The 24,223-nt window shown below is 37.1% G+C and overlaps 1 protein-coding gene across 1 annotated transcript; it reads left to right on the top strand.

The window, feature by feature from the left end:
* Nucleotides 1-236: 236 nt before the first annotated feature.
* CCDC66 (coiled-coil domain containing 66) lies at nt 237-24,223 on the top strand (the record flags this gene model as incomplete). The annotated part of the gene is made up of 19 exons (XM_082004496.1): nt 237-247; nt 1,503-1,567; nt 3,758-3,780; nt 4,631-5,048; nt 5,961-6,096; nt 6,267-6,370; nt 7,356-7,480; nt 8,806-8,979; nt 9,837-9,965; nt 12,574-12,827; nt 13,197-13,281; nt 14,117-14,278; nt 15,773-15,920; nt 16,361-16,483; nt 17,356-17,834; nt 19,202-19,239; nt 19,525-19,811; nt 20,297-20,424; nt 24,140-24,223. 19 exons carry the CDS (start codon nt 237-239, stop codon nt 24,221-24,223), a joined length of 2,973 nt encoding a protein of 990 aa, XP_081860622.1.

Raw genomic sequence — 24,223 nt, 5'->3', positions numbered from 1 at the left:
GTGGTGCTGAATCTCCTGGGCGTGTGGGACTCCATCCCCCACAACGCCCCGCTGCGGGGGACCCCGCAGTGTGCGAGGAGCCCATTGGCAAAGCCGCCGCTCCGCGGAAAGCCTATCGCCTCCCGGCTCCTTGTGTGGGGCCGGCAACCGCTGCATACAGAGAGTGGGCGAGCGATGCGCGCTGCTCCCGTACGTCTCCTCAGCCTCGGCCGCGCCGCTGGCAGCCGGGCAGAGCCATGAATCTGGGGTAAGGAGGGAGGCGGGGAAGGGCCTCGCTGGGCTGGCAGCGAGAGCCACTCCCACCGGCTGGGACGCGGCCCGATCCGGGGAGGGACGGCTCCAGCCCCTCACGGCCAGGGAACCTGCCTGGCCTTGCTGGCGCAGCGGGTCGGTGCCGCGGCTCTGAGGGGAATCCCGCGGCCCACCAGCGCTGAGGCGCTTAGCGCCTCGCGGCCGAGGCATCGGTAACGGGAGCGGTCTGCGTGACAAAGCCAAGGGGTTAACGGACCCTTCTCTTGGGAGGGCCTCGGAAAGGGTTCTGGAAATAGGTTTAGGGGGATAGGATACTCAAAACACTCTTAGAACAGCGGCTGCTCTCCGTTAGGGTGAGCGAGGCGTATGGCTTTCGGACCCAGCCCGTTGCGTTCCCTCACGTCAGGGAAGCCCCCCAGCGCAGCGGCGAGGAGCGGGGCGGGGGGGGCGCGCCCGGGGCCCGATGCTGTGTGACCGCCCCGGAGCTCGAACCCCTCGCGCCGCCCTACCGCCTGCCTCTGCCCTGGCCTGCCCGCGCAAAAGCGTCTACAAAGGTGCTTAGCTGCCGTATGCTGCTTGAGCGTCTAGAATTACAGCTTCGGGCACTTCGGTGCTGCCGTGTTAATTAGAAAGTTGGGTGCGAGCTTTACATGTGTTAGATTATTTTTCTTAAGATAAAGTTTATTTTGAACATCAATCTTCATATTAGATTTCATAAAATTAATGCATGGAAGAAAGAAAAGTGTTTGGGTACTTTACACTTGTACACTTAAACACTGCCAACTTTTCTTCTGTTTTTAAACCCGTATAAAAACGTTAGTTCCACTTTAAAATGTGGACTGTTTTCAGAATACGGCCCCTCTTTGATCAGCGCTGGCATTCAGGGAGACTGAGCATTTTTTGTAGCCCACAGTTTATATTGTTGGATGATTAAATTCTCGAGGGAGGTGTAGTGCTATCTATAACAATTTAGAGTGACACCTTCAGCGTGAAGTTTTACTTTGTAACATGCAAATCCACATTTTCCAGCATCAATAATAAAAATATACCCTCTTCAAGACCTGTTGTTTTCTTACTATTAAGTACCTTCTCACAAACATAGAAAGCTTGGGGTATGAAAGACCATCTGGACCAACAGTAAATACAGTGTTAGAATTAAGTACAATTGTCCTTGTTATTAATGTAAAAATCTTACCATTGTCAGATTACTAAATATTTCAGATTTCCCCCCTTTCTCTCTCATTTTGCAGTGATGGACTGAAGCTTGAAACTCAAGTGCTGGATGGAAAGCCTAGGCTAATTTTAGCTGCTTCTGGTATTTTTTTTAATCATTTATCTCAAGTAATCTTTAAAGCTTCTTGAAGTTAAACCTAAGATCCAAGCAACATGAAGCACAGCTTTATCAAAATATTTTTCAGATTAGGAAGAATGTTTGTGCATTGTTATTCACAAGTTGTGTTACTCAGCAGCTTGATGCTGAACAGTAGGTTGATAATGAACTTCTGAATAGTCTGTCCACTGGTGAACAGCTGGCAAATAGTCTTGACTCTTTACAGCTTGTCCCACCATTCATACAGAAAAGTTAAGTACTATTATATGTTGACTCATATTACTTAATAATTTCTGTAACTTTATAGCACCTTACATTCCAGGAAAAAGAGGCCTAATAACTCTCTGCTTAATTTCACAGAATTACACATTACAGTCACATTTCTGACTTTAAAGCAGCTTTAGTATTTTGCAGTTGATGTTTATAATTTTGCAATAAGCAGTTTATTTAGGCCTGATGTCATTAATACCATATGAGATAGACTTTTCCAGTATATGTTCATAATTAAGCATTAATAAATGCTGGTTTTGTGATTTATCAGGCATATGTTTCTACACAAGCACAAGTCCACTTGCCCTAACTGTTATACATAGCGGTCAGGATACAGAGATTCTCCATTTAATGCCCTCTAAATTATATTTCATTTTCTGCATTTAGCAGACAGCTATCTAATGAAGTGTTATGGGCTATTTCGAGTCAGTAAGGAATACCAGTCTGCTGGAAACAAAGCCTTGCAACATCTCTGAAACAGCAATGCTACAGTTTTTACATTTTACAACCTTAGTTGGCATCATTGGCTGTATAGGACCAGTATACATTCCAGAGTGCTCTAAAATAAAGCATTACCTTTGACATTGAACTATCCTTGAACAAGAATTCTTCTCCAGGAATTAATGTGTTTATACAACTGAATATAGACTGCATTTCCTTGAATTGAATTCTGTCCAAAATTGCATCAAATTGTTTTACTTCTGAATTTCAGTCTTCTGCACTGTCGGATACTGCTCACAGTCTTTTTCCTTTCCACAGAGAAGTTGGGTTTGCATAGCACGTAGAATCCCACTTTGTTTAATTTCTGAATAGCCAGAAAGAAGTAAAAAAGCGACTTTTACTTACTCGGATGAGGATTGAATGCTTGAGAACCCAGTGATAAACGTGGCTGCAGAACACATTTACTACTGGACCATCAAGATGGTTCAGGATTTAGTGCCTGTCTCTGCAGGACAACAATTCAGCGTACTCCAAAGCTTTAAAATATTCATCTCATCTAGGTTGCAAACTATTAATAGTGTCGTTCTGCAGACTTTAAGAACAGTTAGTGTTCTCCAGTGTCTTTAATTGGTAATGCAAAAAAAAAAAAAAAAGTGTAAGTGCTACCAGTGCCAAATATGCAACAACCACTGCCAGAGCAATAATTGTATAATGTGTCTGAAGAAGCCTCATTTCCATTAGATGTGTTCCACTAAAATACCATCCCTACTATTTTCTCCCCCTTTTCCATTAGGCGTATGTGCAGGATTTCCTATGTTGAGTACCACATTCCCTCTATCAATCAATATTATAATATTATTTATTAATAAGTATTATATAAACACAGTACTTAATATTATTTTTAAGACTACTACACATCTATGCATATTTGGGTTAAAAGGCTGAAGAGTATTTCGGGGCATATGTAAGGGGGACAAGGATGGATGGCGTGATTATGCAAGTATTGTTTCTTTAGTCAGTGGTGGATACAGATAACGTCATGCAGTAAGATGGGGTTGGATGCAGGGAGTGTCCTGGAAGGGTGTGACACAGAAAGCAAACTGAAAAATCCCAGTAAACAAACAGTTAAAAATAAGCCATTACCACAGGGCTCTCTGAGAAACAGAATGAATAGCAGAGGAGGATCAGACTGGCACAGTGATTTTATTAAATCTATATAAAACTGGAAATAGTTACTGGAATATATCTTAATTTTTTTCGCAACATACTTTTCAAGTGTGTATACTGAAATTAAAAGAAAAAGTAAAATAATATAGTTGGGGCAGATGTTATGGGGAAAGTGCTTTCCCCCGCCTTACAGAAAGCAGATTAATATAACAGTTTACTAATTTCTCAAGGTTGTTTTTTTAGGAGGAAGTTGTTATTAAATACTTCTCTCATATGTTTGTGTTTGTTTTCCAAAAGATAAATCAAAGCCTGCAATGAAGGTAAGTGGAAAAATTACTTTTTTGGTTAAAGCACACAAATTTAAGAACACGTTTGAACTCTCTAAATTCCTGTAATCAATGATATTTATGAAAGATAAATGTGTACATATAGGTCCCTTCCAACTTGAGATGTTCTCTGATTTCTCAGGTTCATAATAGCTGTTAAAAAGGATGAATTAAAAGTTGTGTGACTACTTTTACCTTTGCAAAATGCTTTAATTTACTTTGCCAAGAAGGCAACAGCAGCACAGGGTATCATCTAAATCGGAACTTTCAGAGACTTTAAAGGGATTCTGGTAAAAGAGGGATCTGAAGTGTGTTTAAGTTCCAGTTTAGTCATATAGGTTGCCTCCGCCTGAGTAAACTGGAATGCAGTGGGTTGGGAAAGAAAAAGAAAGTAGAAAAAGGTCTCAGTACGTAAGAGATAATTACAAGTGTAGATCAGGGACCTTGCAAAGGATAAAACTTCACTACAGAACGGAAAAAACAAGATTGAAATAATACTGGTTGTATGGTGAAAATATATACCTGTTTGAAGCTAGGCTTCAGAAACACCAAAGAAAAGCAGAACTAATGTTTATTCATTATTTTAAATGTTATGCTACGTAAAGTTGTTTTTTGCCCTGTCATTTTTAAATATTCAAATTTAGGTGCTATATTCTCTTCCAAGGTATTAATTCCTAGTACTCATGAAGATATTCATTAGTTTATACTGAGTTAGTTTCTATTGATGTAACAGAGAAGAAAAATTGCTCTTATTTTACTTGTTGCTTCAATTCTGTTTTCGTTTGTTACCCATGCAATTTTATTTCCTTATTTAATATATGGTGAAATGTTTTTGCTTTAACAGATGGGTAATAAAGCCAGAGCACCTAAACAGGCATTGAGAATAAGGCATACTGGGCATCTTCTGAGGTCAGCACAAAATGCTTGTATCAAGCAGGAAAACTTAACAAAACTAAGGAGTGAATCAAGCTTATCAATGACAAAAGGTGAAAAACTGCAAGTTACTAAACACTCCTCACATGAAGCCGCAACTAACGATCACTCTTTGATTTTCCAAAGAGATAGCACAAACAGATATCCCGATTCAGAGAATCCTAATGTTAAAAAAAGTAAACAGAAGCCGCAAAACCTGTGTGTATCAGGTGATGACCTAAGAAGTTTGGTGTGTTTAACACAAGAACAGCTTCAACAGATTTTGATGACTATAAAAGAAGGAACTAGAAGTATCTCTGAGACTCATAATGAAAAGCAAGTGCAAATGGGTAAGATACTGATAGTTGAATAAGTTAGTTTCATGGAAACAGAGCAAAATGTGAAAGCTTAACTTTGAGTTGACAGTTTATCTGCAGGCTACAGAGATGTTACTCTTACATTTAATGGTCTCAGACAAAATGCTGTTTGCTATTATGGATGTGAAATTGCCTGTTACTGTTGGGAACCAAGCATTTGACAATTTTAACAATAAAAACTAAGGATTGCTTGATAGTATACCAGTACTTTGAAGAGCAGAAACAGGAAGCAATTCTGTCAATATTTCATGCAAAAAAGGAACCATTTTACATTGGGGGAAAAAAACGTAGTAGAACTGCACTGTACCATCACCATTAGGAGTTTGAAAAAAACAAACAGAAACAAAACCCAATACTCAAAGAGACCCTTTCTGGTTTTGTGAAGATTCCAGGTCTTGCTGTGTGTCTCAAGAGCAGTAGTGCCATTTTCCTCCGACCCAAAGATTGACATGTCTCTTTTTCCCTAACTGTAATATTACTGTTGAATTGGGCGGGCGGGGCGGGGGGGGAGTGTGTTCTTCTACTCAGAAGCATACGAACTATTGCTTATCTTTCTATATTACATCCTTACTCCTGTCAGTGGACATATGAAGGTGATCAGCTCTTTGCCACCAAGAGCAAGATATACTGCAGTTAAGTAATTAGAGTCCCAAAGTCTGAGCTCTTAGCCAGGAATAGTGTTTGCTGTAAGTCTAGTATTCTAAAAATGCCCTGTGATGTTCTAACTTCACATGCCTTAACTGTAGAAGCAGGGCTGAAAACAGTTTTGTTAAATAGTGGGGAATTTGAAAGTTTCTGCTGTTCTTAAAGTACTCAATGCTAAAGAAAGTTTAGTGGTCAGATATGTATTTATATATATTTTTATATATTTATACTCTACCACAGCTACTAATGAGGCATCAGAGGAAAATGTTATAGTGTTGCTACAAAAAGCTTGTGAATTTTCATCTGTTCCAGATGAAGCTAACTCTGATTCAAGCAGGAAACAAGAAGCATATCTGCAGCCAGGATGGAAAGTTGTGTATGTAGATCTGTGTTACTGTCACAAAAAACGTATCTCCAGTAAAGATTCATATTGTAATTCTTAATCACAGTAAGAATATTTATAAATTCTGATTAAAATGTTACCTTTAAAATGAACAGATTAGCTTTTTGGTAATTTTTTTTTTTTCCCCCACTCCTTTTCTCTAGAAAGGATTCATGGAAACCTGCTGACATGTTTTCTACCTTGGGTGAAAGAGAAGAGGAGAAAGCTTTATTAGAATTTAGAAAGACCCAATGGAAGAAGGAATTAGGTACTTACGATATACAGAATAGCTTTTTGATCAATTTATTACACTCAGGATGCCAAGAACTTTGTGTTCCTTATGCTCTTTTAAATTTATTTATATCAGTGCAGTTGCTACAAATTGGAAAGTTACATAGTTTTATTAGTCTCCAAGACAGATTAAGATTCTCCAATTGCCAAATTTTATGCAAAGGTTTTCTATAACTTCCTGCAAGAATGCTTCTTAACCAAATATTATCAAAAATATATTCTGTTATGCTTCATATTTTAGGAGTTACTTGCCACCGATTTTGTCACATTCTGCCAGTACCTGATAGCTATTATCATTAACAAATTCATTTGTTTTTAAAGGGAGAAGTGTCACCCTAATCTACAAGCATGACTGAATATATCAAATTGCAGTTTGACCTTGAAACAGTTTGAAGTCCTGCCCCATCATCAACCAAAGAGAATCTCTGTAGAAAAATAAAAATTGTTTAACACGGTAGTAAATTCTCTCTGGCAAATTAAGCTTTTTATGATTCACATGCAGGTGTGTTGCGTTTTGTTTTTAACTTGGGTGTAGACCATGTGGTTTCAGGGTTTGGTTCTGCATTGTCAATAGCTTCCATGTATAGCTCCATTGGTTTTAGTAATATTACAGTAGTCCAAGACTGGTATAATAAAATGGAGAAAATTTATGTACTTGGTTATTTCTGTTAGTTTTCCCTCTTGCCCTGGGATACCGTTAAGCCTTCAGTGTTTTGTAGTCTTCTCAGAGAGATTCCCCAATTACCTCTACATCTCTGGGCAGAGACTCATCCGCCATCCCCTTAAGAGCAAAGTCATGTTTAGACTGATTGGTCAGGCAATGGTGACTTGTAGTCCATTTTACAATGAGAATTACAGGGTGGGCATGCATTGCTGCTTTTTAAAAAAAAAAACAAAAAAACCACAACTGCTACACATCTGTATTAGGAACTCTTACTAGAGTGTTGTTTTTTTTTTTTAAGATGAACAGGTAGCACTGAAGAAGAAACTGAAAGAAACTCTGGAGGGAGAGGTGGGTTATTTCTGGGCAAAACCTGGCAATAATAAAGTCAATAAAGAGAAAGTGGAAACAGCTGATCCAGATAAGGTAAGGCTATCAATAAGCACTAAATAGCACATAGATTCCACAGCACTGTTGCCGAACTGTGCTTCAACTTTAAATTCATACAAGATTTTCTTTTCTGTACAAATCCAGTAGAATCCCATCTCAGCAATCACTTTAACCTCTTGCATGGCATGAATTGCTGCAACCCCGTTTCACACTTAGCTATTGCTCCAATTTGTAGCTTCACAAATTAAGATCTTTGTAGCATGAACAACCCATTCCTGTCCTTCCATGTTGATTCCTAAATAAAAGGTATACATTTTTTCCAATTCTGTTTTAAGGAATAGTCTCAAATGTAGTTCCTGGTTATATAATTATTTACATTGTTCATTGTCATGGCTTAGGCCCAGCTGGCAACTAAGCACCAGGCAGCTGCTTGTTCACAGGGGACACAATTGGGAAAAAACTCATGGGTTGAGATAAAAACAGTTTAATAGGACAGCAAGAGAGAAGGAAACAACAATGATGACAACAATAATAATACCGACAAAGGACTGTACAAGAACAAGTCATGCCCAATACAGCAATTGCTGACCACCCGGTGATCGATAGCCCATCCCCGAACAGCGATTCCCGCCCCCCGGCCAACTCCAGTTTATGTACAGGGCATGACATTGTATGGTATGGAATATCTCTTTGGCCAGCCTGGGTGAGCTGTCCTGGGTGTATCCCCTCCCAGCTTCCCGTGCACCCCCAGCCTTCTCGCTGGCAGGCCAGCACAAGAAGCTGGACTGGCCTTGACTACTTAGCAACAACTCAAAACATCAGCACATTATCAACATTTTCTCATGCCAAATCCAAAACATAACTTCACACTAGCTTCTGTGAAGAAAACTAACTCTACCTGGCTGAAACCAGGACATTCATATGCTCTCACATATATTTGATTGCTTATAATAAGCATAGCAATTTGACTTTAACCTGTAAAAAGTCAGCTGTCACTCTGAAAATGTTGTGTCAGATAAATATATTATACTCAGGTGATACTGCTTCTCCAGTGAAATTGATTGCTGTTAAACAGAAGTTAGGGTTGTACCTGCTATCAGTTAGCAAAAGCAAATTGCTTTTTTTGTGGCATATTCAACATTCCTAGAAAAGTTACCACTCTGCCCAGTAAGAATTTGTTTCAATCTACATAATTAAATATGGGATATGAGATTCTTAGTTACAAGTTTTGGCTGAAGTTTTAATGAGTAGCAGCTTCTAGAAGTATAATTTACTTTATTATTAGATATTAAAGGCTATTTAATACAAACAAATTTATATAGGTGAGCTATATAAATCTTAAGTGGTCACTTTATTTGCAGACAATGTTTCCAGCTGACTCAGTTATTACCACTGAGGAAAACGGTGTCTGTACAACTGCTTTAACCACAGAGGCTAATCAAGTTCCACCGAATGTTTCAAGTGCTCCAGCGGGGCAGTCTTCTGATTTCAATTCTGACTTACCAGCTGTCAATTGCACAGCATTTGTTTTAGGGGTAAGATTTTAAATTGCATGCAGTGTGTGGTTTTTTTTACTTTTTTATTGACAACAGATGTGTATCTTCAGTAGTTCTTTTAAAACAGAAGAATTCAGTAGCTCTTTTTGCTCTGTCTAGAGAATTGTGTCTGAATGAATGTTTATCAAAATACTGATGCTTTGAAGACTGAGCAGTTTCAAGGCCGATGTGAAGAACAGTACTAGAGGTGTGAGCTGAAGTGTTATTTAGCTTTTAAGTATATGTTAAAGAAATAGAGAAGTGGGAACCTCTCAGAAATAGAGAGACTTTAAAAAAATACATTGATGGCAGAAGGTTCAAGAAGTAGTTTTTGAGTTATTGCTAGTAGGCACTGATGGAAGCATGGTTTTTGTCAGCACTGAAAGTTCCCAGTGCCACTGGAGTTTGTTAAATAATATGTATATATCTCCATTAAGAAGCAGAAACAGAAGAATGAAGATGGTATCTAGAATTTACTTGAGACAGATCACTACTAATTAGATCATGGTGCTGAATCTACCTGAAACACAGACCGAGCAGTGAACCATAGGAAGAAGGAAGGTATTTTTATTTATGATACATATAAGTAAGGTTTTTTTTGGAGTGAGAGGCTGATTGTTCAAGTTGGAATAGTATTCAAAGCCTGGCTTATTTAGCATCTTTCTAACAGCTGAAGGATTTTTATGGAGCAGTCAGACACTTGCTACAGTTACAAACTTTAATTCATTTTTGCACAAGAGAACAGCCCAGTTATGCCTAGCAGCTGAAGGCAAAGTTTTCTGCCAAGTCTTTATTATGTGGCTAGACAAGACTGAATTTTTTGTACAAGGAAGAGACTAGCACTTGTCTTATTTCAGGAAGCTGTGCCACAGGAAAGACCTTTTAGTGGTTTGAAGCATGAGCAACAGAAGTGGCTTGAGGAGCTGGACAAGCAGAAGGAAGAAGCCAAGCTACGAAAAATAGAAGAAAAACTTAATTTATCAAAGGTATTTGTGGTTTAGAGGGACTTTTTGGAAGAAGAGAAGTTTTTCTCTCCATTTTTGTTCTAAGAAATAAAACATTAAATTGTAGACCTAATGAAGTAGCGACAAAGATGTAATTACAGATGCAGCATGTCCAATGTTGATGGAACATTCAGCCAGTAGCTGTTCCAGTATTTTAGTGGCAGAGAGCAGGCTACCATGTGTGTGGTGTGATGTGTTAGAGTGCTTACTGCAGGGATGAAGACAGTGATACTACTATACTTTTTTCTTCTTTCCCACCATTTGTGAAAGCACTAGGGTTTGGAAGGTGGTGTACAGACACTGGCTAGATGCCTTGCAACAAGGAATTTTCTGTAGACTACGTAAAGAGATGAGAAAAGAGAAGAAAATTTATAGACAATTACAGTGTGTCACAGTGGTTTTCAAATCCTGTTTCTAGAAATACTATTTTAATACACATACACTCTTATGAAACTTTTTTAAACACTTCTACTCCAAAAAGTATTGAAGAAGATAGCCTTACCTTTTTTACCCTTTGGTTTTTCCAGGCTGTTGAATGTAGGTCTCTTATGCTGGATCTAGAAGGAAACTGTGGCCAGTATAATTGCTTTGCAGGTGGAATACCTGAAGACAGTGTTACTATTGACCAATTTGGTCAATACGTCTTTTACCCCTGGAGATTCTTCATACGGAAGCTGACTTTTTTCCTTTGTGTGTTACTATTAGTAGTTTTAAGGTCAGTGGAATACTCTGCATTCTTACACAGCCTGATACTGGCACACTCTTCCAAAGACTTTTTGTCTTTTGAAGTGAAGAAACATGCAGTGAGATTGAAAATCTGGATTCTAGCAATAGTACAAATTATTGTACACAGCTTTAAACCCAGGATTGTATCTTTCACCATCCATGAGATGTATTCACATCATGAGATGTTCTGTATTATTAGCGAACAAGAATCTTGGTTACCAAAATTTGATTAGTATAAATGTTCATATTCTGTGGCCTTCTGAATTAAAAGGCTATAGGTTCTAATTTCAGCTGAAGCATTTATGGCAATTACACGATTCCTGGACAGAAATTGCTCATTTTAATTCCAGAATTTGTAATACTGGAAGACAACTTTCCTACCCATTCCCCCCCCCCCCCCCCCCAAAAAAACCCTTGTTGCCAAGGTTGGTTATATACCTACACACAACACAAGTCTTCATTTCCCAAGTTGTTGAAGGGATCAAATTTCCTTTGTAAATTGGGCTTTGTAACTGTGAAAGGAACACAGCTGTGAAAGGTTCCTTCACTAGCTGCCTTGGTTTTTTAATTTGATAGCTGTGCTGTGGGAAGGTGGTTGCAGTTACCAGTGAGTAACCTAACAGTAATCTCACTTCCAGCCTCTCTTTGAAAGGAAGTTAATGTGCACTTAAACTCATTTTCTTCACCATCTTTTTTTTTCCAAGTCTTGCGTTACACTTTCAACCCTTATGCATATTGCACCACAGACTTGCATAAGATTAAAGTAAATTTTCCAGCTACTCTGATCTGCTTCTACATCACAGAGTAATCAAAGGGAACAAAGCTCAGGGAACAGGAGAAAGAATAATTTGGATTCTCATTATTTGGACTATGATTTTCTTGCTTCTTTTAAAATAGGTGTAAAACTTTTCTGACAGAAGGGAAATTTTGTTTAAGGAAAGGACTCCCAGAAAGTGTATTAGATTAGATTATTTTAGTTTTTTTCCTGCAGAATGCAAGTTTTGAGGCGGCCATCCTTCCAGGGAAATGGTTCTTTTAGTCAGAAAAGAAAACCTTCTCAGTACCTATAGCAAAAACAAAGGCCCCTTAAATAAAAATCTTGTATTACTGATATATTGGAATGTCTCAATTGCCAACAGTGAGCCAAAAAGATGAGCCTAGGTGGTACAGAAGAGAGACTTAAACCCAGTATATCCCATCTACAGAAGTTTTAGGTACTTTGCTAAGATAGCAGTGGTGGCTGCTGTGGGTGGAAGAGATTTTGAAAGAAGGCTTATTTTATAATGGGCCTGTCTATCTGTCTAGGAAGTTAGAATTTAATGTCTCTGCCCAAAGCCATTCTTTTACCATCCAGAATTAAAATGGAGGGGGTAAATGTAGAACATTGTAAAAAATGCCACTTGTTCATGTTACTGGAGATTGAATACGTACACAACAGGAGCAGAGTATGGCAGAGTGGCCAGTGTACTGACCTCTCAATCAAGCAGTTCCCAGTACTATTAGAAAAATTATGGAATGGACTAGTAATATAAATTGAAAGAGCAGTACCAAAACACCTGAATCCATGTTAACTTACTTTTTACTTCTCAATTTTTTCTTCATAGAATTATAGTAGCAATATGTTTTTGCTGAGCAAGTATATGGGTCAGTAGAATAATTTCTGCTCTGACTTGCATTAAAGCAACAGAGAGGCTTCTGTTTTCCCATTTAGGGAATTAACTACTATCTGTATTGTAGCCTCATAAAAGATCTTTTCAAATGTTCCTGTTTTACAAAATGTGTATTGTCTGTTCTGTTAACCAATGTTATAGAAGCAGTGTAATTGAGCACATTTCTGTTTTTTTGTTGCTTCGTATTTATTTAGGCTGAAGAGCATGACAGATGGGCAGTGCATTTTGATTCGTTAAAGAACCACCTTAATGCTAATCCACAGCACCCCTTAAATGGAATGTACAAAAAGCAGCCTGAAAGTCTTTGCCTGTCACCTGACCCTAAGGAGCTGACTGCTTTTATTCACCCTTTTTCACCTGTAGCTTTAGGCAACCTCTTGCCCTCAAAGGTGGGAAATGCAGAAAAAGCTGCTAAAAATGGTGCTTTGGAACACAGTCAGAAAGTCAGGTGAGTGAGCTTCGTCAGGATAATCATCTTCCCAGCCAGTACATTTCTGATACCTCCTCAGAAATAAATAAAAAAAAATGAATAAGATTCATTAAATCTCATCTTTGGATCTTACTCATTTGGCTTTTGATTTTTTCAGAAATACCTGTTGTTTCACTTTTGAAAGACACAAGTGCTTCCATTGTTCATTAACAAAATTTACTGCGAATAATCTTTGTTCCTTAGCAAAATGAGTTTCACAATTGTAAATTAATACACTGGGATAACCTCAATATGAAAATACTACTTGAAATCTAACTGATTCTAATTAAGAAAGGCTTTAGGTTTATTTTCTTAGGATTAAAAACATTTATGTGTTTCTTTGTTCAGTTTCCTCCGTTCAATGACAGCTCTCCTGGACCCTGCACAGATTGAAGAGAGACACAGGCGGCGGCAGAAACAGTTAGAACATCAGGTAGACTTCTGTTTTACTAACACTATTTTAATGATATGAAAGGTAGTGTTGTCACATGAATAAAGCATGAGATTTAATATCAGAATCCAGTGAGGTGCTTGACTTTTATGCTTCAGATTACATGTTTACAGTTGTTTAATGGTATTTCATTTGGTTAGACTCTACTGTTTTAATATTTGTACAGATAAAATTGCTTTTTCATAACGGAATTCTTGCCTCAAAAACCATATAGTACAGTCTTTAGAGCTCTAGTAGGTTTGGGTGCATTTTTCTTCAGTCTCCACGGTCATCAGGAGAGCTGATATTTACAGGTACCCACTCCATGAATCTTTAAATTTTTATCTTATTTACTGTCATTTACATTACTTCTGTGGCACTCTTAACTGAACTTACCTGCATGATGATGTCTCTAGCACAGTGTAAAGAAGTCTTAGTATAAATGTAATGAGCCTGTTCTGGTCAAACTGTTACTCTGCTAGATGGAAATACTAGCTTACAGTATATGTAAGGTAAAAATTAGACCACCATTTCTTTACTAGAAAAATAAAAGCATTATTGAAAACATAAAAAGCTACTTCTGTTTGTCTCCAAGTATTTCAAACTGCTTTATTGGACTGGTGGTTCTCCCCCACCGCCCCCAAAAAAAGGAAGGCAACTACCTCTTGTGAGAAATTAAAAGAAACAAAAGTGTTTGAAATAAATTGTCTTGATTTTTTTTTTTTAAAACTTGTCCAAATCACATTATTATACATGTATATGGAAGTATATGAATATATAGCTTATAATGCCTTTAATGTTATACCTTCTAATTTTTCTTTTTTTCTGATATTACTAGAAAGCAATAATGGCTCAGGTAGAAGAAAAACGGAAGAAGAAACAGCTGGAGGAAGAGCACAGAAAATGGGAAGAGCAAGAGGAAGAACAGCGCCTAGCACGAGAAAAAGAACAAATGCAGAAACAGTTTGAAGAAGATATGCTGAAACAAAAACAAAAGGAGGTGGATTTTTGCATTTTCTTTAGTGCAGATAGTCTGTAATAATACTGGGTTTTGAGGAAAATGGTTCTTGTTCATCTTCAAAAGGGTGTTGACTCATAATTTTGAAAATTAAAATGATCTGAAGTTTAGGCATTTGAAACCAAAAATTATTTCCTCAATTGATAAACTTATAACACCACATGAATTTAGGGCAGGTACCTTTATTCAGACAAGAGCCTTTTCAGGAAGAGAAATGGATAAGAACAGCCAAAAATGGAATTGTAGTTTTAAATAATGCAGCAACATGCATTTTTAAATGCAAATTTTATATAAAAGACCCCCTCAAAGTATGTGATCCAGTTATTGTTATTGGAAACTTGATACTTCTAAGATGCTTCAGTACTATGAACTTTATCTGACTGGATGTGCTTTCACTCTGGATTAAAGACTTTTCAGAATATGTTCTGGAAAAGTAGTTTTAAAAGTCATTCATGTTCTAGACCTTTCTCCTCTGTAACTATTGCTGAGCTTTACATACTCCTTTCATATAAAAGTTAAGTCAAAAGTAACATTTTAACCTTTGGTAAGTACAAATTTTGCATTTGTATACATTCTTACCTGTTACAGAAGAGCCTGTAGAAGGTTAAAAGCCTCGATTGATGTTTTATTCTTCCTTTTGACACAGTAGCAGCTATTACTGTTTGCCTCATATTTGGAACAGTAGCAGAATTCCATGAGGTCATAGGACAGGGTGATTCCAAAACCACATCATCCTCTAACACCTGTAGAAATAAGGATCCCTGGTATCTCCACATTTTCTGGATGGAAATGTATGTCATCTGCCTGTAGATGCTAGAACAAATTGGTAAAATCTTGGGAAAGTCATCTTTCTCTCTAATATATCATCTCCTTTAAAACATGTCATGCTATCAGCTGTTGTTCTTTCTGCCTGCAAATGCAGTAGGAATTGGGGACGAGATGGTAACAGCAGTTTGGAAAGGAGATTTTCCTTGGCCCAGTCTCCTGCACCTTGAACCTGCTGATTATGGAAACTAACCCTCATATTTAGAGATGTCCTGCCTTTGTTAGGGAGGCTTCTGCAGTCTCTGTGGAAGTAGGAGGAGGGTGTTTTTTTAAATTATTTTTATTTAGGCTTCTTTTATTTTATTAAACCACATGATCTAGGAAGTTATAGATGTCTGAAATCAGATGGCATTTAGGAAAAGATTTAGAAAGGAGATAAATATCCAAATAACTTTGAGGATCTAGATGCTCACTTTTTTAATGCTAGGATTGAATGTCTTCCATTAGCATAGCAGAGGTTCTGAATTATCATAAAAGTTATATGTCACATATTGCATCTACTTAACTAGTTTTGGTTTTGGGTTTTTTTTTTAAATGCTTTACCCAAAATAAGAATATATTTAAACCTGGAGGATTATATGGGGATTAAATAATCCTATTAATTTCATTCTCCAAATAACTGATCACATATATTTACTTTTTTTTTAAAAGGAACATGTGACTCTTAAAACAAATGAGCTCTATCAGACAATGCAGAAAGCTCAAGAATTAGCACAGAGATTAAAACAAGAACAGCGCATTCGAGACTTAGCTCAGAAGGGACATGACATTTCAAAACTTCGGAAGAATCTTCATGGTGGCAAGTAGAAGTCTTCATATCAGTTTGCCTGTTCCTTTGGTGTTTGTGTGCAAGTTGTCATTTGTTTTTGTTTTACTTTTTTTTCCCTGTTTGGGTCAGAAATTGCTCCCTTACTTCAAGATCCAACTTTCATTACAGCTTATTTACCTTCTGAACAAATATCGGTGTTAACTAATGCAGAGAATATTGCATTCTAGTAAGCTTCAAATAGTATATTACATAAAGGAATAAATATAAAGATATTATCAGGAATGCATAGGGAATATTCGCCCTGTGTACTGTCAATCAGATTTCCAGTGAAAAAGGGAGAGTATTAGGATCTCAACCATAGTTCTCAGACTTGCTTTGAGCTCTAAACCACAGTAGTCTGATAATTGGATAGCATGGTTTAAATGGAACATATGTTACTAAATTGAACAATTTTACTTACTTCTTTTTAGGCGATACAGAATTTGAAAATTTTAATACTGACATTTCACATCAAAGTCATGATTTTTCTGATGATATTAAGAGTCACACTGTTCAGCAGACTTCTCCTCGGAAAGACACTGCTGTACAGACAGGTATGCAGCCCTTAAATTTAATTACTCTGATGTTCCTCAAGAAAGAGAGTAGAACAGCATATTTGTGAAACTGAGTTATAGGGCCAAATCACTGCCATTCAGAATGGAATAAAACTAGAAAGAAATACTTGGACAGACACAGGCGTGTTGGAATATTACAATATATCATTATATCCTTCTAAACATAGCTGTTACTTACCAGTTACAGATTCAAATCACCCAGTCTGAAATACCATGTTGACTTATGGCTTGTGACCATGACCCTGCTTCCTATCACTTGTGAAGTGGAAGCATTATTTTATTTGTTTGCTTAAGCAACAATTAATATTTTTGGTTTTGACAGTGCTGGTAGAAATTTTACTGTGAATCTGGAGACTTTACAAATCAAATAATAATGTTTTTGTGTATGCCTCTTCGTAAAGAAAGAAGCTGGATTGTTAGTAATACAAAAATTGAACGAAGTATTTCCATTGGAAGACAAGGATTAGGAAAGTTAGTTATTCCCAGTAGCACTGTGAATATGACCAAACCATCAGCATGCTGAAAAACTGAGCAGAAGCTGTGTTTTGCCCTTTACCATTGGGTACCATGACAGAAACAGAATTCTACGTTTTAAAATAATGTAGTTTCATTTTACTTAAATTTTTCTTTTACAGTGACTTGATTTCATTCTCCAGTCTTTTCCTCCTTATTGAGTTTGCTTCTACTGGTCCTATCAATCTTCCACATCAAAAAGAATAAAAAACATTATAAAACTGTAACAACCAATGTTTTATTCAAATCAGTAACAGCAGATTGATTCGCATACAAAAGTCAAACAAGTAATTTGAATAGGTTAGACTTGGAGTTAAAATATTTTCTTTTTTTTTTAGATTACTTTAGTATTTCAGCATACACTGAGTCAGCTGAGGAAAGAACTGTGTGTTGCAGATCACCTGATATTTCCATAGAATATAAAGAAACCCCTAGCAGCAAAAAATACCAGAAGGAAATGCAATATATAGATAAAAATAAAATTTCGGGAAAAGAGAATGGTGGCATTTACAGTGATCTATATGAACAATATGCAAGAAGAGAAAGACAAATTAAGCCTGCAGAAAAATACAGCAAAAGACCTGACTGGAACATAAACAAGCCTGGGAAAAGATACATTCCAGCATCAGAAAGATACCCTAAACAGCTACAAAAACAAAGGGAAGAAAACAAAGTACGACGACAAATGGAGCTGCTTCAGTTGGTGGAAAGAAATACCCCTGGGAATCTCTGCCCAAAAAAGGGTGGCTATTCAGACAGGTCTCCTTCACCTCATGAAGAAATAAATACGACGAATAAGGGACATAGAGTCAGAAAGGTAACTTTTTGGTCTTTAAAAACAATGACGTGTATTTTTAAGACTCTTGTTCTACATGGTTTTGCCTGGATGGGAATTCAGTTACGTAACTCAAGCATTGAAAATCTCCCTGTTGCTACCTTTTGTGTAAAGAATGGTAACACAGCATTGTTTCCTTCTTCATGATCAGAAGAATATATTCAGATTTCGTGACTTAGCTTTTACCGTTATTTCAATTTTCCAAAGTGTTTATTCTTTTTCATTTATTCATTATCATTGATTCATTTTATAAATGGGGAGCTTGATTGAAAGCAGTGTGCAGGATAGAATGACATCACTGAATTGCTCTTTTTTGTCCAGTCATTATATTGTGGTGATGGTTGAGGTGTAGGAGTACCTGTTCAAAAAAACCCAGTTTTTATTTCTGCAAATACTACAGATTACTGAGGATGTACTCTATTGTCATAAAAACGCATCTTTCTTAGTGGAGCCATTCTCCATCTGCAGTAAGCATGTCTCGGTATAGCTTGTAGCTATAAGAACCAATTTTCATTTAAAGAAAATACTATCAAATATATTTATGCCTTCTCTCTCGCGCTCTCCCGCTCGCTCTCTGTATGTATGTATATACATATGTATGCATAAAAATCTCACTTTCTCACGCCTTCCAGTAGAAAAAATCTGGTATAGAAAAGGTGGCTGCTTCAGTTCTCTTCAGCCATTTGTTTACTGTGGCTACATACACATATTTTAGAAGCTGTGGGTATTAAAAAGAAAAAAAGTATGTGAAAATACGTAACTGTTCACATAGGTATCTTTAAAGATTTATTCCTTTGTTAAACTGTGTTTATTGGTTTATTTGAGGTTATGGTAAATCTAAGTTTTGTGCTTGCATTATTGAAAGGTAAATGTTCAAGAATTTTGTACCTGAGAAATGGTGCAATGAATTTTAAGCAGATTTCAGAGACGTAAGCATTTTCTGATACCAGAAGAAGCATGGGATATGTTAATATTTTTCATTTAAATAGAAAATTTCTACTGACTGTGTCTAGAAACACAACCTTTCCTTTAATAATCATTATCTTGGGCTGAACCTTTCAGGTTTATAAATGCAGCTTTCCAAGGTCATTGGAAAACATACATAGTATTTTCGATAGTGCTCAGAGCTGCCAAAGACAGAAAATTGGAACAAATTCTCCTGTAATTTGTTTAATTTAGTTCATAGACACTACAGGTCTCTTTAATGCAAGTCTCTGATAAATACCTTTCTCCTGAACTAAGGTCAGACAGTCCTTCTGGAATTTCAGCACAAACTTGTCTTGAAAAATTAAAGCTTTTAATATAAAAAACATGGAGCTTTTTATTTTACTTTCTTGTTTTTCTCCTAGGAAGAACAATTACATAAGAATCATTTGAATGAAGAAAGGTACGTTAATACTCTGAATTAATGAAACGTCTAAATACATTAATAGTGAAATATACATGCTTTTCTTTCCTGATTTTTAATTTTTTTAAAAAGAATTTAGATGCATCTAATTGTCTCCTATTAAAAATACAGAAGACCAGACAAACTGCAGGTATAAAAGCAGAGTAAATGAGCAGAAGTCCAGTCCTCTGAGGAGTCCTTGTCTAGTATTTGAAAAAAATAATCACATTACTTAAGTATTTTTGGGTTTGTTTAGGTTTTTTTAACCAGAATTGTTTCATACAGATCTGAATCACCACCTGTTCCAGCAGTTAAGAACAGATTACACCAAATACAACAAAAACAGATACATGCTGCTTATTTCCCGGTGCATAACAACAATAGTAGAAGAGAGAAATATGTCAAGACGGATACACAGCAGAGGAGCTCCCCTCCTCCCACTACAGAAGCTGAAAGACCTCCCTCTTCACAATTTATTCCGTATGTTCGAACAAATGAAGTGTATTATCTTGATCCAGATGCACCAGTGACTAGACCTTCAACACATGACCCACAGTATCAACAGTTTAATGGTACTGAAACGTATTGTGAACTGATTTGTGTAGAAGAGATGTTACAGTGATATTAGTTCAAAGTTCAAAATTTATTCAGTTTGCTATTTGTTTTTACTGAATTCTGCAGTAACCCATATGTGTCACAGCACTGTATAGAAAGCCTGTGCAACCAAATGATAATAATATTTAACAACAAAAAAAAAACCCCACAGGAAAAGTTGGTTTGTGGGATTTTTTTAATCAAAAGAACACCAAAATTTCTTGTTCTTTCATCTCTCTTTTTTGTCTGTTTGCCTTTAATGAAGTGTGATTGCACTTCTCTGGTATTACTGTATATAGATTTGGGTTTAGGAATCTAAGTGTTGTTTGACTTAAAAATAGTGGTCGTAATCTAGTAGCAACCAAAATCTGATTTTCACAAGCTGTGAAGATCTGCTGATTCAGAATTAAAAGGAAATTGGTAAAGACTATTGTTAAGTGATTTGATATACATTTACTTTTAGATTCTTACCAAACTCCACGACAGATTTTTAGCTCTGATCATGTTAGAGATCCTCTTCTAAATCCTGATGCAGTGAAAATCAGAGAGAGACAACAAGCAATTCTGAAAGGATTGTCAGAATTACGCCAGGTAAGCAAAATGTAATTGGATAAACATGTATGTATATATACAGTAAAGTCAAAATGAACATTGCAAACTATCACATAGCCATAAGCATTAGTCTAATTCATTTTTCCATCATAACTTTTGGGCCCTGTCCTCTACTTTTGTTCCCTCTTACTGATTTTGCTTTTCATGCATTACTTCCACCTTTGGCTGTCCTTGGAGAGAGACTGTGGACTCGGTCCTTAGATTAGCTATGAAACACTAGGGTACCTGAGAAAACTTGAAACCAAGAGGAATGGCTTTATTTAGTCTCCAGGTTTTGATAGTTAGGGTTGCTTATAGAGTGTTTCAATTTCAAGTGGAAAAAGAATACTATTTTAACAAAGCACTAGAACCCCTGTTAATGAATCTTCACTTCTGCATTTCATGGGTAAGCCAGTCATGACAGAGCAGTGTGGTTGGTGCAGAAGAGTTAGTGGGGTGGTACCGATGTGTCTGTCCTGGAAAACTACTGTAATTTGCAAATGTGAAGTGTGAACACTTACAAAATCCTCCCAAGATAGGTATTCTTTTGTTAACATGTAAAATTCAGGATTTGTAAATCAGCTACACTTAGTGAGTGAATATTAAATGAAATTTAGTTTAATACTACACACACAAGAGCTCCTGAGACAAAAGCCTGTGTATGTTTGTATATGTTGCTCCATTTGTAGTAAGGTACTGGTAATGATTAGATCTACAGGATTGCCAGAAGGATTTTGAATATGGTGAGACTGTCTTTAAGGATCTATGTTGCATTAAATTAAAGCAGCACAAAAGATTATAGCTGGTAACTCTGAAGTTACATATTTTCCTGATTGGAGTCAGAATACCAGGAAAAATACTGTTAGGCATCTATTTATTAAAATGTAAGTGAATTTGATACTTTACCTGTTGGCAACAAGGTGTGGCTCATAGCAGATTCAAACCGCAGGTCTGGACAATCACAGAGTTTCCTTTTTTGCTTCTAAATGGCCTGGGAGGGTACTGCAAGACAAAAAAGACACATTTACTTTTAGGTTTGCATTTCTTTCTTGAAGAACATTATAGATAAACATGTATCAGTATCTTCCCTTGTTTTTGAATAGCTCCATACTGAACGTACTTCATTGCTAGCAGCACTTTATTTTTCTTTGCCTTAAGGGAGAAAAATTATATGATCACAATAAAGGGAAGAAAATCTGACAGACTTAAGTACAGCAAAACTACCAGTAGTTAACACTATTAATTACCTGCTGTGCTTTAGAAAGACAGAAGTTCTGCCGCCATGCTTCAGTAATAGGTCAATTCCTTGGGCAAATGAAGGGTCATGGCTCTTTGTAAGTTATTAAGAAAAGTTGTGACCCAAGAGCACCGAAAGGTTGCCAGTTTCTAACAGTTTTCAAATAGGTTTGACTGGATCAGGTCTTCCCCAATGCTTATTAACATTTTTGGTAAGTATCTACAACTGTTAAGCATTTTGTAATTAGGCTTCATTTACCAGTGGTATTTTGGTTAAGCGCAAAGCCAGCTTCAAAGTACAGTTTGATCCTTGTGCTTGCTGAGGTGAACAAGCACCATGGATATTTGAAGAGGTTTAAGGTGATAATATCTGTGTTGGCAAACTTAAGAGGCAGGAGCGCTTAGGTATACCCTGATTATTGTATACTGCTACAGATGACACCTGTTTTGCATCAGTTACGTCACTCAGAGAGGAGGAGTAATGCAGTATTTTGTATGAAATATAATTTAGACACAGAGCAGCGTTTACTTTTATATTTCAGAAGATAATCTAGTCTTGTTTTTTAAAATTATATATACATGCACATATATATTGGATTGACAGTTTCGGAATATATATATGTTCACAACATATTTGGCCATTCTTTAGCTTTTTGTCTGGGGCAATTCACAGCATATTTAACCAGTCTTTAGCCTCTGAAATACACCCCCAGCTAGCGTGACAGATAAATACAGTCGGGCTGTTTCAGTAACAGACTAGCTGAACTGGCTGACCCATGGAAGACCCCAGTGAAAATGAAGGGCAGATGAGGGCCGCCTTCTGCCGAAGGGAGGGTGATTCTCTCATTGCATTTGTTACAAGACAGCAAGTCTCTTCCTGTTATCTTGGGTGACAGCAGTAATAGCAACTACCAACAGACTTTTATCTTGCTCACTGAAATTGAAATAGTCATTGGAGTAAGCCCAAGTTTACTCATCCAGCAAAGTGAATTAAGTATTTGTGGAAAAATACAAAGGGGGCAAAGTTTAAGAAAAAGGACAAAAATCACAGCTATAGTCAGTACATACTAGAGCATCTTATTTTTACTAAGGCGATAAAACCACTTGCCAACAGGTTGTAGCCTATGATGGCTAAGCGATCTTGCCAGCCACCAGCAGGCTGCCCAAGGACATGCAAAGAAAGACCTCACAATTGTCCCAGTGTAGGTATTTCACAGTACTTTCCTCTAGGCCCTTTTTATTACCTTTATTACCATGTGATAGACTCTGTTCCAGTTTTCAGTGTTACTTGTTTCTCACCTCAGCTCTGGGTTGATCCAGGGCAATTTATTGCATGACTCAGTTTTGTAACATGCTACTAAATGCAAAAAACACCCTAAAATGAAAGTAATTATTGACAAAGGCACTGACCCATTAACAGAAATAGCAGATGCTGTTGATTAGTTAAAAAGCAATTCATCAAGTAATTGAAAGTAGGCAGCTGCTGCTTTTGGAAAGATGCAAAGTGAAGTATAACAAACAGTTTTCTTTGCTAACTGAAGCCAGTTCTGCAGGACCTCTCTCCCCTTCTGTGCCACCAGGAATACCGTGTCTAACATTGTAGTACCTGCTGGCTTGCGTTCAGTCTATACTGAGCTGTGCCAGCAGCCTATAACCCTTATCTTTGAGAAGGATCTCGTAACTCTTGATGAAAAATACCACTGTAACTTTTCCTGTTGTTTGGGTTTGGGTTTTTTTTTAAAACAAACTTCCTTGGTACCAAATTACTTCTGACAGGTCTAAAATGGACCGAGACCAAGGGGCCCGATGTATCTCTCTATATAATCCTATTAATTACAGTAAAAAGACTTGCTTATTTGAAATTTATGAATGTACCTGCCATCGCTATATCGTATGTTACTTACTTATCACACAGACAAGGATACACTTCCATGAGTTTTTTTATTACAGGTTTTCTCCATTGTCTAGTACTTAACGAGAGCCATTAACAAAGCAGGAACCTTTTACCTTTTGAGAGTAAATATGCGTATCTTAAAATATCCCACACTGTTCTAATTCAAATGCTAATGCTGTCCTTTCTCTTCGAGTAGAATTTGTGTTATGACTGAAAGCTGGTACATGTCAAGGTTTTGGGTTCAGCTTCATATAAGAGTACTACAAATGTAGTGAGAATGCACAGAGGAGTGAGCAAGTTATGTTTAATACAATGGAAAAGTCCTTTTTCCTCTGCACAGCCATCCTCAGAAACTGGACAGGCTTCCACTTCAGTCACACTTCAAGTCTTTTGCAGAAGACAGAAGATCTGGAGTTCCCTCGCTACTGAATGTATTATATTGTACTGCCTTTTTTTAAGTTGTATATTTAAAAAGCATTGAGCCTTAACAAGTAAATTGTTTTAAAATACAAAACAGTGACACTTTATTAGTCCAGGCTGCATGAGGAAGACAGAACATTCACTTTAATATTCTGCTTATTTCAGGGCCTCCTGCAGAAGCAGAAGGAGTTGGAGACTGCGCTGATTCCCGCTACAGCTCAAGAAGAGAACTTTGTTTCACCATTTTAA

This window comes from Phaethon aethereus (assembly GCF_964289735.1).
Source record: "Phaethon aethereus genome assembly, chromosome: 11".
Lineage (NCBI taxonomy): Eukaryota > Metazoa > Chordata > Aves > Phaethontiformes > Phaethontidae > Phaethon > Phaethon aethereus.
This window is presented reverse-complemented; position numbering and strand designations above follow the sequence as displayed.